This window comes from Schistocerca serialis, chromosome 4 (genome assembly GCF_023864345.2).
Source record: "Schistocerca serialis cubense isolate TAMUIC-IGC-003099 chromosome 4, iqSchSeri2.2, whole genome shotgun sequence".
NCBI classification, from domain to species: domain Eukaryota; kingdom Metazoa; phylum Arthropoda; class Insecta; order Orthoptera; family Acrididae; genus Schistocerca; species Schistocerca serialis.
This window is the reverse complement of record NC_064641.1, coordinates 442,545,513-442,569,326: the sequence shown is the minus strand read 5'-3', so window position 1 is coordinate 442,569,326 and position 23,814 is coordinate 442,545,513. Positions and strand designations below refer to the sequence as shown.

Genomic DNA, 23,814 nt, shown 5'->3' with positions numbered 1-23,814 from the left:
AGATGTTCACCGAGCATTCGCCATACCCACACCATGCCATCGAACAGCCACATTGTGTATCGTGAGTCATCACTCCACACAACGTTTTTCCACTGTTCAATCGTCCAATGATTACGCTCCTTACACCAAGCGAGGTGTCGTTTGGCTACCGGTGTGATGTGTGGCTCATGAGCAGCCGCTCGACCATGAAATCCAAGTTTTCTCACCTCCCGCCCAACTGTCATAGTACTTGCAGTGGATCCTAATGCAGTTTGGAATCCCTGTGTGATGATCTGGATAGATGTCTGCCTATTACACAATACGACCCTCTTCAACTGTCGGCGGTCTCTGTCAATCAACAGACGAGGTCGGCCTGATCGCTTTTGTACTCTAAGTGTCCCTTCACGTTTCCACTTGACTATCACATCGGAAACAGTGGACCTAGGAATGTTTAGGAGCTTGGAAATCTCGCTTACAGATATATGATACAAGTGACACCCAATCACCTGACCACGTTCAATTTCCGCGAGATCCACGGGGCGACCCATTCTGCTCTCTCACGATGTCTAATGACTACTGAGGTCGCTGATATGGAGTACCTGACAGTAGGTATCAGCACAATGCACCTAATATGAAAAACGTATGTTTTTGGGGATGTCTGGATATTTTTGATCATATTGTGAATTTTCAGAATTGTGTGGATGATATTTTTCAGAATGACGGATGTTACGTCGCCAGTCTCATTGATTCTAAACAGGCGGCAGAAGAGTCGATTGGGTGTCTTTACCCACCTATTACGTTAGAAATTCCGATGGAATGTTTTGTATTCCTTTTGCTTTATTTGATCTCGAGTCTTCCAGGGCTATTTTAAATTCTGATCCTAATACTGAATTCCCTGTGTCTTCCTTATTGACCCCAGTTTCTTTTACTGTTAAGTCATTTGACAAGTTCTCCCGACTTTCAGGGTGTCTTTTCCATCCACTCACTGTATTTAACAGTGGAATCCCCGATGCATTCTTAATGTTAACACCCTTGCTTTCAATTTCACTAATAGTTGTTTTGATTTTTCAATATGCTGAGTCAGTCGTTCTGACGATTATTTCTTTTGCCATTTCTTCGCATTTGTCCTGCAACCAGTTCGCCTCGTCTGGTCTGCACTTACTATTTGTTTCATTCCTAGGTGATTTATATTGCTCTAGTCCTGCCGTTCGCTGAGTATTTCTATACTTCCTCCTTTCATTGGCCAGATGAAGTATTTCTTTGGTCATTCCAGGTTTCTTCGGCTTCACCTTTTCTGTATCTGTGTCTGACAGCCCGACATATGATTTCCCCTGATAGAGATGTCCTCTCCTCTTCAACTGAACTCCCAACTGTGATATTCCCTATCGCAATATCCAAATCCATCTCGAACTTCAAACGCAACTTTTCATTTCTCATACTTCCTTATCCTTCTGTCTTCCACGCTGATTTTTCCATGCAATTCTCTAAATACTTTCTACTCCTCATCATTATTAACTTTTTATCTGAGCCTATGTCTGAAGATGGGTACGTCTTCACACTCCAGCACACATTTCTGAATCTCTTTCCGGCCATGATATAACCGAGAAGGAATCTTCCGGTGCGTCTGACTTTTCTGTAAGTAGAGCTGCACCTCCTGTTATTCTCGAATAAAGTAATCGCTATGACAATCTGAAATTTATTGTAGAACTCGATAGTAGTCTCTCTCCTCTTCCATTATTACTACCTAACTTCTGTTCTCTAGTAAATCTTTCTTCTATACTTTCCACTACAGCCGCGTTCCAAAATCCCATTATAATTGTATTTGTATCTCGCTTTACATACTGAATTACTCGTTCAATATCTTAACATATTTTCTCTCTCTCTTGATCTTATACTTGCGACTCCGGAATGTATGCCTTAACTACCGTCGTCGACGTTGGTTTGCTACCGAATCTGATGGGAACAACCCCATCGTTGAATTGTTCTCGTCCCTACTTTAATATTCATAACGAACTCTACTTCGGTTATTCCGTTTCATGTTGCTGTTGATGTTACCCGACGTTCGTCTGACTTAGACTCTTCTTTCCGTAGCACTGCACTAGCCCACAGTATATCTAGATTGAGCCTTTGCGTTTCCCTTTTCAGAAAGTGTAGCTTTCCTATCTCTTTCAAACTTCTGACACTCAGTGTTCCGATTCGTCCACTATTATTCCGACATTGGTTATTCCATCATTCTCTTATGGTCACCTCCCATTTGGCAGGCCGCTCCTGAAGATCCGAATGGGGGACTAACCCGAAATAATTTGCCAATAGAGATGATAATGACATTTTGTCCAATTGCAGGCCACATGTCCTGTGGATACACGTTATGCGTCTCTGATGCCTTCTGCGTCATCATGCGGATGATCATTGCAGATTCTTCCGCCTTTTCGGGGCACTTTGCCTCCAGAAGGGCAAGAGAGTGCTCTGAACCTCTACCTGATCCTCCGCCATCTTGGACAAGGCCGTTGGCCGAGTGAGGATGACTATTTATGCCAGATGCCTTCGGCCGTCATTGTTGATGATTTTTATTTAATAGTTAAGCAGCCATTGCGTTCGAACATCGCACCTATGATATTTTGATTAGTAGTAAATGAAACTATCCCTAGACCACAGTAAATATATGCTTCAATTTTACTGCAAGATGAACTATTTCTAACGGAAATAATTTAACCTGTCGTTTCTGAAGAGCATCTGCTCCTTGGTAAAGATTTGAGTAGAACTTATCTCCGACTTTAGCCAGGTTTCAGTACCTATAATGATTTCCGCTTCATTGTCTTCTATGAGCACTTAGAGCTCACAACATCACAGTTATGGTAATTTAAGTTTTTAATATCAAAAGTTTTGAGGTCCATCATTGTCCTGCGTTTGACTTCCTTCGAGACTAAACCATTGTTTCTACATTTCCGAGACCCTCTAATTTAAAAATAAACGCCTAGTTCCCTTTACACAGTCCCCACTGCTCGTTTAGCCACTTCCTGTGTATAACGGTTGCCTGATCTATTAAGCGGATCCCAAACACGTCGCCACCCTAAGACGCTTGTCAAGATATCTGCATCATACATAACCGCAGAGCCATCTGAGCCACATATTCAAACGTTTCATACATATCAGTAACAAAGATCCACAATCGATCTCATCAATAATGATACAGATGTGGGCTCTGCATTCCTCTTGCAAGCTAGAATGACTGACTCCTTGCCACTTCAGATAGCCGGCGGAAAGCGGAGAGAATCTTTTCCAATCAAAACCGGCACACAGCATTAGTACTGACATGAGCTACGACCTACAGTTCACTGCTCCCTGTGCTCTTCATTTCGTCTGTAATGGCCCATTCTACATCTAGGATGACTCTCCCAGATATGCACACGGAGTGTACTTACACACATGCTTCTTTCCCATCTTCCAAGAAATATTCTCAAAAGGTTCAATGACGCTGCTAACACTGGACCTCGCAGGCACCAATAACCTAACCCACTGTGAATATCCGGACCTTGCAGGTCAAGCGGCTTCTCCCGGAACATAGCAACCGAAGGTATCCCAGATGTTTTCCATCAGATTTAAACCAGACGAATTTTGTAATTAAAACGTCAACATGAGCTATCCAAACCACTGTAGCACGATTATAGTCATCTTCTACAGAAAATTATGCTGTTCCAAGATGCTATCACGATCGAGGAAGACATATAAGCATGAATGGATGCAGGTATTTCGTAATAACGTTCATATTGTCCACATCTGCGTGTGTGTGTGTGTGTGTGTATGTGGTTTGAGGTTTTCGGGCGCTAAACAGCGTGGTCATCAGCGCCCAAACGCAAAGAAACAGGAACGCATGCAGTGAAGGGACGAAGACGGACAGCGAACAAGGAGAAGGGCTAAAAGACACAGACCTGACGCAGTTACAAATCCTCACATACAGAGGCAAAACAAGAGGAGAAGAAACGCACTAAAAAAGGAAAGGAAACACAAGGAAAAGAGAACAGAAATCGAAGTGAAACAAGTAGGTAATCGTGACTGGCGGACCTCTTACCTAAAGCCTGGGTGAGCCAGTCACCCAACAGCACTTTAAAATCCTCTCTCTAAAATCCGAGGCAACAAATTGGACAGGACTCTAAACCGTAAGACCTTAACCACAGTCATGGCGTCGTCTTGCAAAATAGAGGGCAAATCCGGTGGCAAGGAAACCACCGCCCTCTGGTCGGAGAATACAGGACAGTCAAGTAAAATGTGGCGGACAGTAATCTGGACGCCACAAGCACTGCAGATTGGGGGGTCCTCCCACCGGAGTAAAAAACCGTGCGTTAAGGGACCGTGACCGATGCGGAGGCGAGTGAGGAGAACCTCATCCCGCCTGCGTGACTGGTAGGACGTACGCCATGGCCGCGTGGTGGCCTCGACCAGACGCAGCTTATTTTCACTGACTGCCAGTCACTCCTCTTCCCATTGACGCTTAACACGAAAACGCAAAAAGGAGGTAACAGCATGGAGGGGGACGGCACATTCAACAACGTGAGGGAGGGAACATGCATCTTTGGCAGCCACATCCGCCAGTTCGTTTCCCCTAATACCCACGTGCCCCGGCACCCAGCAGAAAGAAACCTCCTTCCCCTGCCGTTGCAGGTGGAGTAGGGCATCATGGATGTTCTGGACGACCGTACCCGCTGGGTTCAAAAAATGGTTCAAATGGCTCTGAGCACTATGGGACTCAACTGCTGTGGTCATCAGTCCCCTAGAACTTAGAACTACTTAAACCTAACTAACCTAAGGACATCACACACATCCATGCCCGAGGCAGGATTCGAACCTGCGACCGTAGCAGTCGCACGGTTCCGGACTGCGTGCCTAGAACCGCGAGACCACCGCGGCCGACTCCGCTGGGTACAAGTGTTGCATGGTCTGAAGGGCACTCAGGGAGTCAGAACAGATGAGAAACTTAAGACTGGGAACACACCTCATCTGCTCCAATGCCCGCAAGATCGCAAACAATTCGGCATCAAAGATGGTAAACGCTGCAGGAAGCCGTAACTTGCAACAGAGTCCCCCTGTTTAGAGCCATCCGTAAATACTGGTACATGGTCGGCATGCTGGTTTAAAATAACGTAAAATAGGGAGGTAAAAACAAACGCAGGAGTGCAGCTCCTCCGGTACTCTGACAAGTCTAAAAGGACGCTGGGCCTCTGGAGCAGCCAGGGAGGCAGGCGGGTAAAACCCTGGAGTTGGGGTGCCACACGCTCCACACCAAGGGACTCAAGCAAATGCTTGGCACGAATCCCAAATGGTCTCGTTGCCCTTGGACGACTGGAAAAGAGACGTTCCATAGGCGGTCGGTCAACAGTATGGTATGCAGGGGAGGTAGGACAGGCAAGGAATTGACACACCCGTCGCACCATGAGGAGTTTCCGCCGGATGGCGAGCGGCGGTTCCCCTGCCTCAGCACGCAGGCTGGGGATGAGACTGGTACGGAAGGCACCAGTAGCCAGCCTGATACCCTCATGGTGTACTGCGTCAGGAATCTTCAGATACGAAGGCCTCGCTGACCCATACACAGTGCTTCCATAGTCAAGACGCGACCGGACGAAAGCCCTATAAAACTGCAGCAGACGCGCCCGATCTACTCCCCAGGACCGATGGCTCAGACACTTCAAAATACACTCCTGGAAATTGAAATAAGAACACCGTGAATTCATTGTCCCAGGAAGGGGAAACTTTATTGACACATTCCTGGGGTCAGATACATCACATGATCACACTGACAGAACCACAGGCACATAGACACAGGCAACAGAGCATGCACAATGTCGGCACTAGTACAGTGTATATCCACCTTTCGCATCAATGCAGGCTGCTATTCTCCCATGGAGACGATCGTAGAGATGCTGGATGTAGTCCTGTGGAACGGCTTCCCATGCCATTTCCACCTGGCGCCTCAGTTGGACCAGCGTCCGTGCTGGACGTGCAGACCGCGTGAGACGACACTTCATCCAGTCCCAAACATGCTCAATGGGGGACAGATCCGGAGATCTTGATGGCCAGGGTAGTTGACTTACACCTTCTAGAGCACGTTGGGTGGCACGGGATACATGCGGACGTGCATTGTCCTGTTGGAACAGCAAGTTCCCTTGCCGGTCTAGGAATGGTAGAACGATGGATTCGATGACGGTTTGGATGTACCGTGCACTATTCAGTGTCCCCTCGACGATCACCAGTGGTGTACGGCCAGTGTAGGAGATCGCTCCCCACACCATGGTGCCGGGTGTTGGCCCTGTGTGCCTCTGTCGTATGCAGTCCTGATTGTGGCGCTCACCTGCACGGCGCAAACACGCATACGACCATCATTGGCACCAAGGCAGAAGCGACTCTCATCGCTGAAGACGACACGTCTCCATTCGTCCCTCCATTCACGCCTGTCGCGACACCACTGGAGGCGGGCTGCACGATGTTGGGGCGTGAGCGGAAGACGGCCTAACGGTGTGCGGGACCGTAGCCCAGCTTCATGGAGACGGTTGCGAATGGTCCTCGCCGATACCCCAGGAGCAACAGTGTCCCTAATTTGCTGGGAAGTGGCGGTGCGGTCCCCTACGGCACTGCGTAGGATCCTACGGTCTTGGCGTGCATCCGTGCGTCGCTGCGGTCCGGTCCCAGGTCGACGGGCACGTGCACCTTCCGCCGACCACTGGCGACAACATCGATGTACTGTGGAGACCTCACGCCCCACGTGTTGAGCAATTCGGCGGTACGTCCACCCGGCCTCCCGCATGCCCACTATATGCCCTCGCTCAAAGTCCGTCAACTGCACATACGGTTCACGTCCACGCTGTCGCGGCATGCTACCAGTGTTAAAGACTGCGATGGAGCTCCGTATGCCACGGCAAACTGGCTGACACTGACGGCGGCGGTGCACAAATGCTGCGCAGCTAGCGCCATTCGACGGCCAACACCGCGGTTCCTGGTGTGTCCGCTGTGCCGTGCGTGTGATCATTGCTTGTACAGCCCTCTCGCAGTGTCCGGAGCAAGTATGGTGGGTCTGCCACACCGGTGTCAATGTGTTCTTTTTTCCATTTCCAGGAGTGTATTCAGCGCCTTCAAGGCCCGCACCTTGAGGTCTTTAAGGTGCGGCAACCACGACAACTTGGAATCAAAAGTGAGGCCCAGGAACCTCACAGTGTCTCTAAAAGGAAGAATGGTGTCCCTCAGACGCAATTCAGGGGAGGTAAAAGCACGTCGAAAACGATTAAAATGAACACACACACATTTGTCTGCAGAAAAGGTAAAACCCGTCTTCGCAGTCCATGCCTCTAATCGCCTTATCGTAAGCTGCAGCTGCCGACTAGCAGTGACAAGACTGGAGGAAGAACAGAAAACAACAAAATCGTCCACAAACAAGGAGCACTGGGCAGGACTCCGTATAGTGGACGTGATACTGTTAATGGCGACGGCAAAGAGGGTGACACTTAAAACGCTTCCCTGAGGAACACCATTCTCCTGCACGTACAAATCAGATAGCACATTACCAACCCGATATCGAAAGAGGCGGCGGGAAAGAAAGAACCGAATGAAGATGGGGAGATGGCCACGAAAGCCCCACTGATGGAGTTGATTGAGGATAAGGCGGCGCCAAGTAGTGTCATACGCCTTATTAATGTCGAAGAATACACCTAGACAATGCTGGTTACGTAGGAAGGCCTGCTGGATGGCCGCCTCAAGCAGGGTCAAGTTGTCTATAGTTGAACGACATCTCCGAAAGCCACACTGAGAGTGACTAAGGAGCTGCCTGGTCTCGAGCAGCCAAACCAGGCGACGGTTGACCATGCGTTCCAATGTCTTCCCGACACAGCTCGTCAAAGCAATACTCCGATAACTACTGGGATGCATTCAGTCTTTTCCCGGTTTGAGGAGGGGAACCAAAATCGCCTCCCTCCACGAGTCAGGGAACGTGCCGGATGACCATATCATATTAAAACAATTCAGGAGAACTTCCTTGGATGGCAGCAACAAGTGCTGCAGCATGCTGTACAGGATTTGATCATCACCTGGCGCAGTATCATGAGCCACAGACAGCGCCGAATCCAGTTCCCACATTGTGAAGGGGCAGTTGTAGGGTTCAGAATTTGGAGACAGGAAGTCCAAGTGATCCCTCTCGATGGCAGTGCGGTAGCGGCAGAAATCTGGATCACAGTTAATAGTGGCAGTAGATTCGGCAAAATACATGGCCAGTGTCTGGGCAATGTCTCTCGGCGCCGTGAGTAGACAACCCTGATGCAGCAATGCCATGACAGGTAGTTGGCTGCGTTTCCCGGAAATCCTCCTGATGGCTTCCCACACTTTTGTAGAACTAGTGGAGCGGGAGATGGAGTTCAGGAACGATTGCCATGACCGTCGTTTGCTCTCTTTAATCACTCGCCGCGCCTTGGCCCTTGCCACCCGAAAGGCCGCAAGATTGTCAGCTGAGGGACGGCACTTGAAGCGGCGCAGAGCTGCACGGCGGGCTCGGATGGCTGAGCGGCACTCAGTGGTCCACCAAGGGACAGGGCGCCTCTTGGGATGACTTGAGGACCGTGGGATCGACAATTCAGCAGCATGGGAGATCACGGCTGTAACATGGTCGACCCATTCGTGGACGCTGGCACGGTGTTGCAAAACAACTAAATCGCTGAAAAGTGTCCAGTCAGGTCTGCAGAGGTGCCACCTGGGCGGCACTGGTAATGCCACAGTCTCATCCAGGAGACGAATCCAAAGGGGGAAGTGGTCACTAGAATGGAGGTCAGCGGCAACCTCCCACAGAGCAGAATCCGTGAGTGCTGGAGAGCAAAAGGAAAGGTCAATACCTGACGACGACCCAGAAGCAGTACAGAAATGAGTGGGAGTACCATAGTTCTTCGGACGCCATGAGGCTTTCCAGAATTCGACCCCTGGGGCAAGTAGTCGTAGAGCCCCATAAGACATTATGAGCATTGAAGTCCCCCAGAAGGAGAAATGGGCGGGGGAGTTGGTTAATAAGGTCTGTGAGAGTCTCAGAGTCTATTGCATCCTGAGACGGTAAGTAAACGGAACAAATTGTAAGTCTCCGGCCCACAAGAAGGTCAACTGCAACTGCTTGCAAGTCCGTAACGAGAGGGAGCTCAGATGAGTGGTGCATGTCATGGACAAAAACCGCAACGCCACCCTTTGCCCTTTCCCCCATCAGATCATCTTTTTGATACACGGTATAGCCCCGTAAAGAAGGAGCATCAGTGGCCCGAAAATGTGTCTGTTGGAGACATAAGCACAACGGGCGCTCTCGTACAAGGAGTTGTAATTCGGCCACATGCTTCCTGAACCCATTCTTGGGGGGCTTAGAATGCAGAACCTTGTCAACAGTTAGAGCTTTACTTGCCTGGGCAGAAGGTACCATATGGGGAGGGGCAGGAAGTACCCCAATGTCAGCAACCACGGCCTTGTCCGATGTTGTAGGGAGAGCTGCAGGTTGCAAAACAACCGCAGCAGCACAAGTGCACTGGCAAATGCAGGTATTAGTGCTGACACTAGCAACCTCCGTTTGTGTAGCAACAGTGGCCAACTGTACCAGTTTCTGCAGGGTGGAAGCGAAAGATGTTGTAAACACAGGAGGCTGCATGGCCTTAAAGAGCTTCTTGGCCTCACCATAGGGGATGCGCTAAGATGTTTTGACCTCCTGTATCTTCCGTTCCTCGAGATAGATGGGGCAGACCCGGCTCCAGACAGGGTGACTCCCAGAGCAATTCACGCACTTCACAGGCGATGAACAATCGGCTCCTTCATGGGCAGGCTGACCACATTTACCACAAGTGGCTATCCCATTGCACCCCAACGTAGTATGCCCAAAGCACTGACATTTAAAACAGCGCATTGGGTTGGGGAAATATGGCCGTACTGGCAAACGTAAGAAACCCGCTTTAACATGCTCTGGGAGTCTCGGGCAATTGAACGTGAGAATAAACGAGTCGGATTTGACTAGGTCCCCATCGACTCGTTTCATAATATGCTGCACGTCGACAGTACCTTCGTCAGCCCACTCAGATTTCAACTCGTCCTTGGGGATATCCATCAAGTCCCTACATGTCACAACACCCTTACTATAGTTCAAAGTGGAGTGGAGCTCGGTCTCGATAGCGTACTCTCCGAGACAGGTTGCTTTCTGAAGAGAAGTGACTTGATGGGAACTAGAAGTTTCAACTAACAGAGTCCCATTGCACAGACGCTTCACAGATTTCAGTGTTCCTGCAATTCCCTCAAGACCCTTGTGGATGTAAAAGGGAGAAACTCTCTCAAAGCTACCTTCCTTCCGTTTGACAATCAAAAACACATTTTGGATATCAGCATGTGCTCTGTTACGACAGTCTGATAAATCTATAGTAACACCAGGCGCTGGAGGACTCCCAGCACGAAGTTGCTTTTTCGATTGGGTGTGTTTTCCTACCAGTGGCCCACCCAATCCACTGGTAGGGGGAAACGTAGAGGTCGAAGGGTCCATTGTCGTCCCACGAGCAGCTAGGGAACTAAAGGTCCGCTCAGACAGAGCCCCGCATGCGTGAGTAAGCCTTATACAACTGGGGTGCGGCAGGTGCCCCAGAGGTTGCCCGCTTGCGACTGTTCCACCCCAACAGCCATGCATCTTATAGGCGCGCAGCACACCGTAAGATTGAGGGGTTTTTATAGAGGTTTACCTTCCTCGCAATCCAGGCGGTCAAGCCAAGATTACCATTCCCCGCAGCACGCAACATTCCACCGCTGCGCCATGCGGTGGTCGCTGAAGCATGTCCGGGGTTTACGGTGACAGGAGACTGGCGGCGCTGACCAGTCCCCAGCTCAGGACCCCGGGGTCGCCAAGCCCGTACTCAGCAAATGAATGCTGAGCCCCTGGGGGGCCACATCTGTCATAGCGCCTTTGATTAGTACTGCCGGTCCCATGGAAGCCCAGTTGAATGTCCCCCATAACATAGCACAATTCCCACCGGTCTGCATCCAAGGAGGAGTGCATGCTGCAAGCAGCTGACTGCACGAAGTGACCATGCGGTTTGAGGCGTCATGTCACGGACTTAGCGGCCCCTCCCGCCGGAGGTTCGAGTCCTCCCTCGGGCATGGGTGTGTGTGTTATTCTTAGCATAAGTTAGTTTAAGTAGGGTGTAAGTCTAGGGACCGATGACCTCTGCAGTTTGGTCACTTAGGAATTCACAGATATTCGAACATTTTTTCGAGCACTGTTCCACTGGGTGACATTGTATCTGGACACGAGCATCGACCAGATGCAACAAGAAACGTGACTCATCCTACGAGACGACACTTTCGCAGTCAGACCTGGTGATGCCTTAGGTTAACAAGGGAACATGTTGCTGTTGTGTGTAGCAGAGGCCCATGCGAGCTGAACTGTGTGGTCTGAAACACCTGTACCTGTATCAGCATCATACTCTACTGTCAGGTCTCTAACTTATCATCGCCTGTCCTGGTTTACAGAACTGGGAAACTCTCCCAGTACCTTCTCATTTACTTGTGGTTTCACCATCCTTGAACCACTCTCCACTGATGCATATGACAGAAGCTTGCCAACACCGACCAGCTTCGTCGTTTCTGAGATTATTCTTTCCAATCACCAAGCCATAAAAATGTGCCCTTTGTAGAAGTTGCTAGTCAGTTTTTTTACCCATTTGCATTCCATATCGGATCTAGAACGATTCCCATTTGTCTTTGTCCCACAATGCCATCTGGGTGCGAAGCCCCACATGAGCTGAACGGTGTGCTCTGAAACATCTTTGCCTTCATCAGCATCGTACTCTTCGGTCTTGTCAGGGAATCAGACCATCGCTCTCGCAGTAGGCTACGGTCATGATGTTTTGGCTCATCAGTGTAGTATCTGTTTGATTAATTCCAATGGTGAGAGGATTTCTTTGATAAGGGAATGGCTTGCATCTTAGAACTTTACAATACAGTTCGAGGTTTTGGCACATCTTCAATGATAATTTGGCTCGTTATCACTAAAATCGATAGAAAAATGGCGTTAGGCGTTAAACTGTCCTCTGATGTGCGCAGTGGCTGAAGACTCGCCGTGCCCCCGCATCGTCAGCCGCGAGGAGTGGGGCGCTCGGGAGCCATTGGTCCCTCACGAGAACCTGACGATCTCGCCAGTGCCATACGTGGTGGTCCACCACGGCGGCATGCAGGAGTACTGCTTCGACGAGGAGGCGTGTGCGGCCATTGTACGCTCCTACCAGGACCTGCACATGGACACAAATGGCTGGGACGACATCGGATACAACTTCTTGGTGGGCGAGGACGGCAACGCCTACGAGGGCCGAGGCTGGGACGCCAGGGGGGCCCAGGCGCCGGGCTACAACCAGCAAAGCATCGGAATCTGTGTCATGGGAGACTTCTCAGGTGAGTCCTCGAACCGCAGTGTACTCAGGCCCCCAAAATAACATTCATTTTCTTAATGTCTGGTAACGTCTGAACAGGCCCTCGGATTCATGTGTCCATCCTAACCCATATGCAAGCCTGAAGCTTCAACATTTTGAGATGCCTTGGCCACAATTTTATAATCATTATCGGCCTGTATGAGAGACGGCATGCTTACCCATATGTGCCAAAATGCTGCGCATATATATGAGATTTTCTGTTGCTCGTACCTCTGATTCTATTGGTGATAAAACGGTAGTGTCAAGTATTGTGGATAGCCCTTGGGCTAGGGACTATTTATATAATGAACTGAAGGATCTTCCTTAGTGTCACTATACCACAGTACAGGGTCAAAATATAAGTACTGCACAGTTCCTTCTGCTTGGGCAAGAGGAGCAAATCGGTTGGTTCCTTTGGATTTTGATGTATCCTGTGGTGGGCTTCAGGTAACATTAGTTCATGGGCTGTTCCTCTGTAAAACCCAAGAAAGGGTTTTTTAGTATATTTTCGCTGCCACCAGCTGGCCCAGACATAGCTGTTGATTCGAAGATGTCTTTGCACAGCAAAAAGGCTAAAACTCTTCCTTAAATCCCGATCTCGAACAGCTTTGAAAATTTTGTTGATTTCTTTATCCCTTTCCCAGATACAAAGGTTCAATGTTGCTCTACATGTAGACGAAAAATATGAAAGTAAAAGTAAATAAATTGATTGGTGAAGGGTATACCCATGATAAAATCGTGATTTAATTAAACTGACGAGAATACCCGTGAATGAAAGAATGTATGAGTGAATGAATGACCCATATGCCTAACTAAATTCATAGGCAGCTCCTGAGAAAACCCGAAAAAACTTTTTTTTTCCGTCATCAGCAGCGGATTAAACCCCAAACACGGATTTCAAGGTGGCTGCGCACACCAAATAGCTGTAATTTTTACGGTATATTCGTAAGCTTCCGGTATCGAATAACTTTGAAGATTTTAAGGATATCTTCATCAGTCTCCGAGGTACAGAGGTTCGAATTGGAAATTTGTGGTAAGTTCGTATGGGACCAAACTGCTGAGGTCATCAAAGGTTCAAAGTTACCCGACTCGTGCACGTAAAAAACGTACGTAAAACTCTGTCTGAGGCTATAACGTAGTTTATAAAGTGACGTAGCTGGGAGGAAGATAATATAAAGTGTGTCTCCGTTATCACCACACGTTCCAGTACTGAAACTTTTGCGTACGTAATTTTGGCTCTGAAATATAAAATTAGTTTTACGTTATTTCAACTTCATATAAGGTAACTATCAAACTTTAGCTAGCCCATCAAGTTCTTTTCAATGAGTGTCATGCTCTGCCGTGATGGGGAATAGAACGGAACCGGACAAAAAATGCTCCTATTGGAGCACAAAAAAGGTGAATACGCACCTGTTTATTAAAAGACTGGGGCCAAAAAATGGGTACCAGATGCTTCAATCTACCGTTCTCAGCACATTTAAATTTTTTTCCAAAAGGTATTGAAATTCAAACACATTGGCACTTTTTTATGCTGCTAGCGAAGAGACAGTAGCATTGGCAAAAAGAGACGGAGAGTAATAAATACTGGAAGCTGCTAGACAGTGGTTGTGGCATAGAAAGAGCGAAGGGGACAATGGCAGTGTGAGAGGAAGAGAGGGACTCAGTGGCGGTGGAACAGAGTGGGCAGTGAGAAAACAATACCAGGAAAAGAGTGGACGAGACAGTACCAAAATAGAGGAATAAAGAGAAGGAAAAAGTGAAAGTGGGTGAGAACCAGTGATAATGTGAGACAGGGTCTATGACAATGACAACGTGGAAGACAGAGATATTGAGAAGAGACAGCAGTAGAGGGAAGGAATGAATGAGATAATCGCAAGAGGAGAGAACAAGAGGGAGGCAGTGACAGTGAGGGGAGACAGTAATAGAATGACAGAACAAAGGCTGTGACAGAGGAGACAGAGACAGCTAGAGAGCCACCAAGAGATAATGACAATGAGCTGGGCCGAATGAGTGAGTGATAATGGGCAGTTGGGATTGGGTGGGTATGTGAGATTAACAATGACGGACTAGTGAATGCGAGCGAGTTACAGTGGGGGCAGCTTATGGGAGTGAGAAGTGAGCTGCATGTTAAAAAGAGCGCGAATATGTTAGCATGGCAAAATTTGGAAATATATTTGAAGGTGGTGACGAAGGTGGAAAGAGGTAGCTGCTACACCATTTTGCAGAGTCTTTTATCGAAGAGGAGGAAATTCACCTTGTTTGTGGTCAGATCGGAGCATTTTTCTGCTGGTTCCAATGTGCCTCAAGAGATTTGACTTACGTCTTTTTTGAATGCTATAAACAAAGACAAAACCGGTATCAATAGAAATACAAGAAACGTTAGTCAACATTTCTTCACTTCAGGCAACTGGAAACAGTCTACTGCTTTGAAGGATCAAGAATGATAAAAGTTGAATAAACCTCCAAACCAAATAAGTAATTTAATCAATTCTATCGTGCAAATAATTGCATCAGTGAAGAGTACATAAAAAGTATATTTAAATATTATTAGTAAAGTGCAGTAATTATTTTGAAAAACAGGTAGCAAAATGTCGATAATCAACTAAAAAGTTCCGCATTTTTATATACTGCAAGAATGTCACAAGAACAATACACAACGTCACACATCGAAAACAGTACAAAAAAATGGAGCAGTACACGGATAAATTGTAATCATTTCCCAAAACACGTCGCGTAAAAGATAAAGAAAATAATATCATGACTGGTAGCAGGAAAGTTATTTATTAACAAACGCATTGTTTTGACAGTCACACGCTTTCACAAACTATTTCTAATCGATCAAATCAGATTACATATTCTCAGTTCCATGGAATCCGAGCTCATGCTTAAAGATTAAAAAATAGACATACAATGAAGCTCATGTTGGAATTATATGTATCATATGGTAAATTAGTAAGTGGTTCAACAATAAAAGAGGGGGGGGGGGGAGATTGGTTTTGGGAGACGAGAGGGTCGGAGTGAAATGGAGGGGAGATAGAAGTGAAAGGGAAAAATACAGGAGCCGGGAATGAATTATGCAATATATGTAACTCCAACATAAGCTTCATAACACGTTTATTTTTTAATCTTTAAGAATGAAAAATGATTCCATAGAATTGAGAATATGTAACGTAGAAATGTAAATCAATTCTGATAGGCAGAACAAATGTGCATTGACATTATTGTTATTTATTAATTTCACACTAGTTTATAATGTAATCTGATTGGCTGTTTTACAATTGGTTAATCTGATGTATGGCTTTTTCAAAATTTGCCTCTTGGGGAGCAATTTTGGTTTAAACCATCTCTTCTTGTTCAGTGCTTATTCATTTATTCCACGCTTGATTAAATTTTACTTTTAATAATAGACAAAGCTGGGGTAATCGCCACCTGTTCTTCAATATAATTACTACATCTTACTACTAGTATTTAAAAGTACTTTTTGTAAAATTATACACTAGATTTTATGTACTCTTCACTGATGCAATAATTTAGACGATGAAATTAGTCAACTCACTTATACGGTTAATAAACAATTGCCTCATTACACCACGACCCTAGCAACGCCTAGTGGTTTATTTCACTTGTATCATTCTTGATCCTTGAAGGCAGGTTTCATTTGCCTTTTGTTAAAGAGTGTTGACTAAATACCGTGTATCCATTTGTACTAGTTTCTGCTGAATCATGAGAAGCTGGTTGATGCCATCGTGCCAAGGAAAAACAGGATAAATGCATACTTGTGTTTATCCATTATAACTTCCAGATTGGTGAGATCATGCACAGAATGCCACGCAAACATTCCCCATATCATAGCTTTCTCCCTCCTCGGTCCTGGTCCCTCGTGGCGATCCAAAGGCTATCAGTCGGAGAGAGTAAAAAACGAGATTCATCTCAAGAAGCCACGTGTCGCGACTCCGTGGACGTAGAGTTGCGATAGTGGTGTGCAAATTCCAGCCTCTGTTTCCAATGATCCGTGGTCAAAGTGCGTACCAGTTGCGCAAGCCGGTACGCAGCAACGTTGGCTGAACGGTTGCTGAGTAGATACTGTCGGTGGCCCTTTGGTTCATTTGGGTGGTCAGCTGCTCAACAGTTACACATCTGCTCGTCGGAACAAATCTCTGCAGCTGTCGTTCACCCCTGTCATCTAAGGCCTGTGGTATGCCACAGTTGCACCAGCGCCGGTTTTGGATAGGGCGTTTTCGCCTTGCACGCCATGCTTTAACCACAGATGCCTTTTTGGAAATGCTTCCACCCTCGATTTGAAATGCATGTCTCCATACCAGCAGACGGTGGTTCCGTACTACGACAACACGATTTTGATACAGTTTATTCTTCTCCAAACGGCATTTTACGTAAACTTTCACTGTTCGAACGTCAAACATGGTTTAAGCAATGTTGACAGTACTCACCTCATTAGTACTCTAAAGATATTCAGCAGATCCGTTGACTGTTATGATCTAGTTACACAACTGTTCATTACTAGATTTCACGCACAACGTATTGATTCTTAAGTTATATGCAAGTTCACCTACATCTTGTCCACGGCCTCTTTAACTCTGAAATAACCACGAATCACATTACACATTGAAGAGGCAAAGAAATCGGTACACCTGCCTAATATCGTGCACGGCCCCCGTGAACACACAGGAGTGCTGCAACAAGACGTGGCATGGACTCGACTAACGCCTGAAGTAGTGCTGGACGGAACTACATGAATCCTGCAGGGCTCTCCCTAAATCCGTAAGAGACGAGGGAGTGGTGATCCCTTCTGAAGAGCATGTTGCAAGGCATCCAAGATAAGCTCAATAATGTTCACGTCTGGAGAGGTTGGTGGCCAGCGGAAGTGTTTACATTCAGAATAGCGTTCGTGGTGCCAGCCTGTAGCAACTCTGGGCGTGTGGGGTGTTGCATTGTCCTTCTGGTATAGCCCAAGTCCGTCGGAATGAACAATGAACATGAAAGGATGCAGGTGATCAGACAGGATGCTTACGTACGTGTCAACTGTCAGGGTCGTATCTAGGAGGTCCCATATCACTCCAACCGCACACACCCCACACAATTACAGAACCTCCACCAGCTTGACCTATCCCCTGCGTACATGCAGGGTCAATGGATTCATAAGATGGTCTTCATACCGATACACGTCTATCCGCTCGATATAAATTGAAACGAGACTTGTCCGACCAGGCACCATGTTTCCAGTCACCAACAGTTCAATGTCTGTGTTGCGGTCCCAGGCGAGGCGTAAAGCTTTATGTCGTGCAGTCAGCAAGGATATATGAGTGGGCCTTCGGCTCCGAAAGCCCATACCGATGACGTTTCGTTGAATGGTTCGCACGCTAACACTTGTTGACGGCCCACCACTGAAATCTGCAGCAGTTTACAGAAGGGTTACACTTCTGTCACGTTGAAAGATTCTCTTCAGTCGTCGTTGGTCCTATCCTTGCAGGATCTTTTCCCGGCCGCAGCGATGTCGGAGATCTGATGTTTTAGCGGATTCCTGATATTCACGGTACACTCGTGAAATGGTCGCACGGGAAAATCCCCACTTCGTTGCTACTTCGGAGACGCTGGGTGCCAACGCTCGTGCGCTGACTATAGCATCACGTGTAAACACAGTTAAATCGTGTTAACTTGCCATTGTAGCGGTAGTAACCGATCTAACAACTGCGCCAGACACATGTCTTATACAGGCGTTACGGAACGCAGCGCCATGTTATGCGTGTTTACATATCTCTGTATTTGAATACGCATGCCTGTACCATTCTTATACTAATAATAATGAGAACCAAAAGTGAAACTAAACTTAGTAAACTTCAATCTCCCTTCGTGAACGAGCGATTCCATTTCTATTGCTCAATATCAGAATAATAACAGCAGAGAGGCACTGCCGTAGCCACGTGCACCCCACGCACGTCCGATAGCCACGAAGATCGCGCAGTGACTACCGACGAGACACCTAGTGTACCGTATTGAAAAACTCCAATTCGTCCTGCTCCCTTCATAGTCAGTCAGGAACGGGATGAGGCTGAACTGCATTCACTGATAGAACCATTTCTTGGCAGATCTGAAACCGATGATCATCGAACAGGCGTGTCATTGGTCTCTGGGGCCTGTCCGTTAGAGCCTTTCCACGGCTGTTGTTTTTGACCGGTGTTACAAGTCTGCACAGGTACACGATTTCTTGTCGACATTTTGAGCAGTCTGCGTTGATAGATATGTCACTTCCAACGACTTCATTCGCGGCGTGGTCATGGGCGTGTCCAAGCACGATACCTGTTTTGATATTTTACCACGTCTCCAGTTCGGCACATCTTACTGCATTGGTTTCATTCAACCCACTGACAACTGCACACAACTTCTACATCTACGTGACTATTCTCTAAGAGGGAGCCGAAAAAACTAACATCCAGGTCTTTCTATACAATCCCTGATTTCTTTTATTTTATTGTAATGTTCATATCTCCCTATGTAGGTCGGCGACAATAAAATATTTTCGCATTTAGAGGAGAAAGTTGGTGACTGAAATTACGTGAGAATATTACTCCGCAACGAAAAACGACTATGTTTTAGCGATTGCCATCCAAACTCGCTTTCCACGTTCGTGACACTGTCTTCTCTATTTCGCGATATTACGAAACGAGCTACCCCACCCATAACTTTGCCGATGTCCACCATCAACCCGATCGCTAAGTATTCCATACCGTGTAGTACTTCTCTAGCAGAAGACACAGAAACGTAATGTACGCAGTTCCTTTAATGGATTTCTTGCATCTTCTTAAGTGTTCTGCCTATGACGATTCACCTTCCCCTCAGCATTACCTATGTGATCGTTCCAATTTGAGTTGTTCGTAATTGTTATCCCTTGGTATTTAAGAAATAGCAGTGCCCGTATTATTAAGAAGTACGATTCATTGTTCGTTCGGACTTGCGTCATGTCCGAAGGATAATTGCATCGTATATCTTAATAACAAAGGCACTGATATTTAGTATTTATCTGTCAATACCAGGCTTCCGACTCTCAATGAATATGTCCCCCTGGACGGGAATATACGTAACGTACGAGTGGAGCTTGTGACACATGGACGATGATATGGTCTGGTCGTGACTACTGCACAGGTAGGCGAAGCGGTAAGGCGACCGCTCCTGTAAAGCGAGAAATCAATGTTCGAGTCCCAGTTCAGTACAATACGGAGCCGATGGTGGTTCATATGCGCAAGCGTGGTTACAGTGCTTCGGTATTTAGTTGAACTGACAGTCTTTAGTTTTATGTGATTTCTCGTGGAACCCAAACTTAGTGGATTCCTTTCAGTACTCACGACATCACAGTTCTCAATATTTTGATTCAATAGCCACTTTTTTCATCAAACAAGTGTATTGATAAGTCATTTTAGAGTTGTTTCTGATCTTCTGGTGACTTTACTTGACGGTAAATGGCAGTACCATCTGCAGTTAACGAGCGCGGCTCAGATTCTCTCGTAAATCTTTTGCATAGTATAGGAACAGCGGAGGGCTATAAGCCCTCTACAGATGGTACTGCCATTTACCGTCAAGTAAAGTCACCAGAAGATCAGAAACAGCTCAAAAATGACTTAAACAATCTAAAAGTCTTCCTTCGAAAACGATAAGTATCATTTTAGTTTCATTCGATGGTTTTCCGTCAGCTACTACGAAAAGTGACCTTTCTGACTGGAAGTCGTGGAAGCAGTAGCACAACTGATACTATACTCAAACAGGCACGCACTTTGATTATAAGACGATTGCGACGTACGGTAACAAAACCCTTTTGAAAATACAGAAATGCGGAATCAGTTTGAGATCCCCTGTCGATAGCACTCGTTATTTCATGAGAATATCGAACTAGCTGTGTCGCACAAGAACGACGTTTTCTGAATCCGTGCTGTGTCTGCAGATCGTTTTCATAGAAGTAATTCATTATCTCTGAAGACAGTATATGTTCGAAACCCTACTGTCAAACCACGAAAATTGTATGGGACTGTAATTCATCTGATTACTCGTATTTACTTTCTAGAGTGTTGTCTTGACCTATGCAGCTTTCCAGTCTGTAGATTTGCATCTTTCGTGTAGCAAGTGAATATGTATCATTGCTATGTATGGTACTAATATACCAGCATACTGTAAAAGGAATGTAACTGGTACACAGTCTGATTCGGAAGACTTGCCGTTATTACGTGACTTGAGTTGCTTCGCTACACACAGGATATCTACTTGTAAATTCCTAACGTTGGCAGCAGTTCTTGATTATAATTCTGGAATATATACTTCACCCTGATTGCTGAAGGAATTTCGGAAAACAGTCAACAGTAACTTCGCTTTGGTGGCACTATCATGGGTAACATTACTGTCACTATCGCGCGGTGAAGGTGTTGATTCTATGCTGCCACTGGTGTACCTCACATACGACCAGAAACTGTCTGTAATTTCTGCCGGGTTCCGAGAGAGTTTCGTTGTAGAAACTATTGATAGCATTTTGCGTAGAAATCGGCGCTAAAATTCGAGCTTTTATAAAACTTTACTAACATCACACATGTTACCGCCTGGGTGCAAGTTCTACAGAGTCCACAGCGCTCCAAAGTGACCAGGTTGGTCTCTTGAGGGAGTGACTAATATATGTCCAGTGAGGTTATATGAAACACGTTATAAACATGAAGGCACGGTGGCAAGGTGATGGTAAAGCATTTGTAACTGATGAATTGACCATCCCCTTAAGTCTGACAGCTGACAGTTTATGATGTTATGTGAACCTCACAGCCCCTTTTTTTAACTAATTTGTGTCTGATTTTATTCTGAGAAGCTCAGTAATGTATGTGAATACCGTAAATGTAAATGCGATTCAAAAAGTATTAGAAGTGACGTGAAGCGCAGCTGGACAGCAAGAAACTCTTTAGCGCGCAATCCCCGCAACGATAGTAGTTGTGAATCTTTGAGTATACACTCTAAAAAAAAAAAAAAAACAGTTGATTTATTAAAAAAAGAGGACTGTTAATCTGTATCTTGTGGAAAGAGGCGTGTTGCTAGGACGTCGTTCAGAATGTATTGGTACATTTAATGAAAATTGATATTTTACTGATAAAACCGAGCAAAGTATATGTAAGAGGTGCCAAACATTTATGTATACACATTTTTTGGAAGTGAAGAATAGAAATATCTTGTTTTTGGAAAAGGAGGTGAACTTCATTGTCGTCGTCGTCTATCAATCGACAGAATTGTTAGTGTACCAAGTTCACTAAAATACAGGAAAAGAAATGCATTCTCTATAGTTTACATTCAATAAGTAACAACTTCTCATAATTTCTTAATTACAGTAACTGGATTATGTTCTTGTACAATAGTATGGTGCTCAACTCCACTGACCAATTTTGATGTAGCAGGACGTGTAGTTTGAAGGAAGTTTATGTGCCAAGCAATCTCATTTTCCCACGAAAAGCAGATTGCAGTTTGATCTTATATACTTACAACAGTGGTCCCTTAGGTATGAAAAGCTACGAAAACTTGGGCTCAAAGCTATCCACAATACGGCCAAGTAACTAACAGAGTCGTATTTTAAACCATAAAGAACAATAACTTCCTTCAAATTGTAATACTTCACCAACTGGTGCAGAAACTGATCATTCAAGGAGGCAGCAACCAAAATTCAGTTACCAGTTACGACTTACAGCAAAAATCTCAATCAAAAATCAATCTCTCTCTCTCACTCTCCAAACACATATATAAATATTCGTATTATTAAAAGAAAAAATGATTTTATAAGTTGCACGACGGAATTCTAGTAAGAAGTCTTTCCCAAAACCGATGAGTGGTTTCGAATCTTCGTTTCTTGTCCGTGTTCGCTATTGATTATGCATTGAAGTGTCAGTCTGTGCCGATATGATAAAATCCTCTCTTCAGTTTTGTTCATCAATAAAAAACTAATTTGACACACGAATATGTGTTGAAAGACTCATAAAGAATTTCAGTCTTTCCTAATGGTGGACTTCAATAACATGTGTACAGATCGGCTCCCAAACGACGCGGCTATGGAGACCCTGCAGAATATGATGGCCTGCGGTGTGTCCCTGGGTAAGGTCAGCGACTCGTACCTGGTGTTGGGCCACCGGCAGGTCAAGGCGACGCTGTGCCCAGGGGACCAGCTGTACGCCTGGGTGACGCAGCTGCCCAACTGGACGGACGACCCTCAGCCCTGTGTAGACGAGGAGTGCCCCGATCCGCCAGTTGGCTCCAGGCTGCGCACGAACCCACACTCCAGCCAGCTCAGCAGACGCTGAAGCTGCTGCATCCTGTGTCGACGAGACCTTCATGGAAGCAGCTGACAACGGACTCCGTGCTTCGTCCGAAGTCGCTGGAGACCATGTAGTATATCAACACTGCACTAGTGTAAGGAAGAGTGGATGCATGTCTATTCGCGGAAACTGAATATTTTAATTGTGGGTGACATGGAAAATGCATACACTGCCCACGACTGGGGTGTGCTGATGATTACTGACGAGTTCCTTGATCAGAACAGACGTGTTAGATCCTGGAACATGTCACTTGGTTTAATAATATAAATGTAACAAAAGACATTGTATACTACAGTAACGGAAGCTTTTGTAAAAGTATTGGAAACAGATCATGCAAATACGTGTATCACAAGCATGTATTGTTGTTACAACAAATAAATTAATATGATTGACGTATGAGCTTTATAGTTAATCATCATTGGTAACATACTCGTACTTATCAAGTTGTGTAACACTGCACATGCTATTTTTGTCCATCCCGAACTTACCGATAAGTTACGGTTTGAACTCAGGCTGTTGTTACTCTTAAAATAGAACAAAATTTCTCATCGGAAATATATCTTAGCCGGCTGTTTTAGTCCACATAGGGTTATAGGGCGAAGTGTAAGACTTACTGGTAGAGTAGAGAAACCCGTACGAGAAAATTTGTCTTTTGAAGTCGGTAGGTTTTGTGAAGCACTGTAAAACTGGTTCTACTGTCTGTTCCTACTCATTCACTGATAGTTCTTAAATCCGGAAGACACCTTGTCAAAGATCACTAAGATGACTAAAATAGAAACCAGGCAGCACAGCACTGTCCGCAGAGGGGGCAAGAGGGGACCTTTTTACCCTCCCGGTATCTGTCAGTGCAGACTTTGTATTCGTTACAAAATTATCGCACAGTGATTGTCTAGGATTCTAATAAACCGAAGATTTAAGGGGAGATGGTGGCAGAAATCATGAAAAATTCACAACACTTTTATTTGCATATTTCAAAATACGTACACATAATCGGAATTATTATCTAATATTTTGATTTTGAAACACGAACTACAAATGATAGTAAAAAGTTG

At 45.8% G+C, this 23,814-nt stretch overlaps 1 protein-coding gene across 1 annotated transcript in view; it reads left to right on the top strand.

Annotated features, from left to right (window-relative positions):
- Nucleotides 1–23,108, top strand: part of LOC126475064 (peptidoglycan-recognition protein 1-like) — a 74,773-nt gene extending 51,665 nt beyond the window's left edge. Inside the window, exons 2-3 of the mRNA XM_050102624.1 lie at nt 12,061–12,405; nt 22,476–23,108. Coding sequence (XP_049958581.1) covers nt 12,061–12,405; nt 22,476–22,747 — 617 coding nt within the window. The 3' untranslated portion in view covers nt 22,748–23,108. The remainder of the gene's footprint in view (nt 1–12,060; nt 12,406–22,475) is intronic.
- The last annotated feature ends 706 nt before the right edge of the window (nt 23,109–23,814 follow it).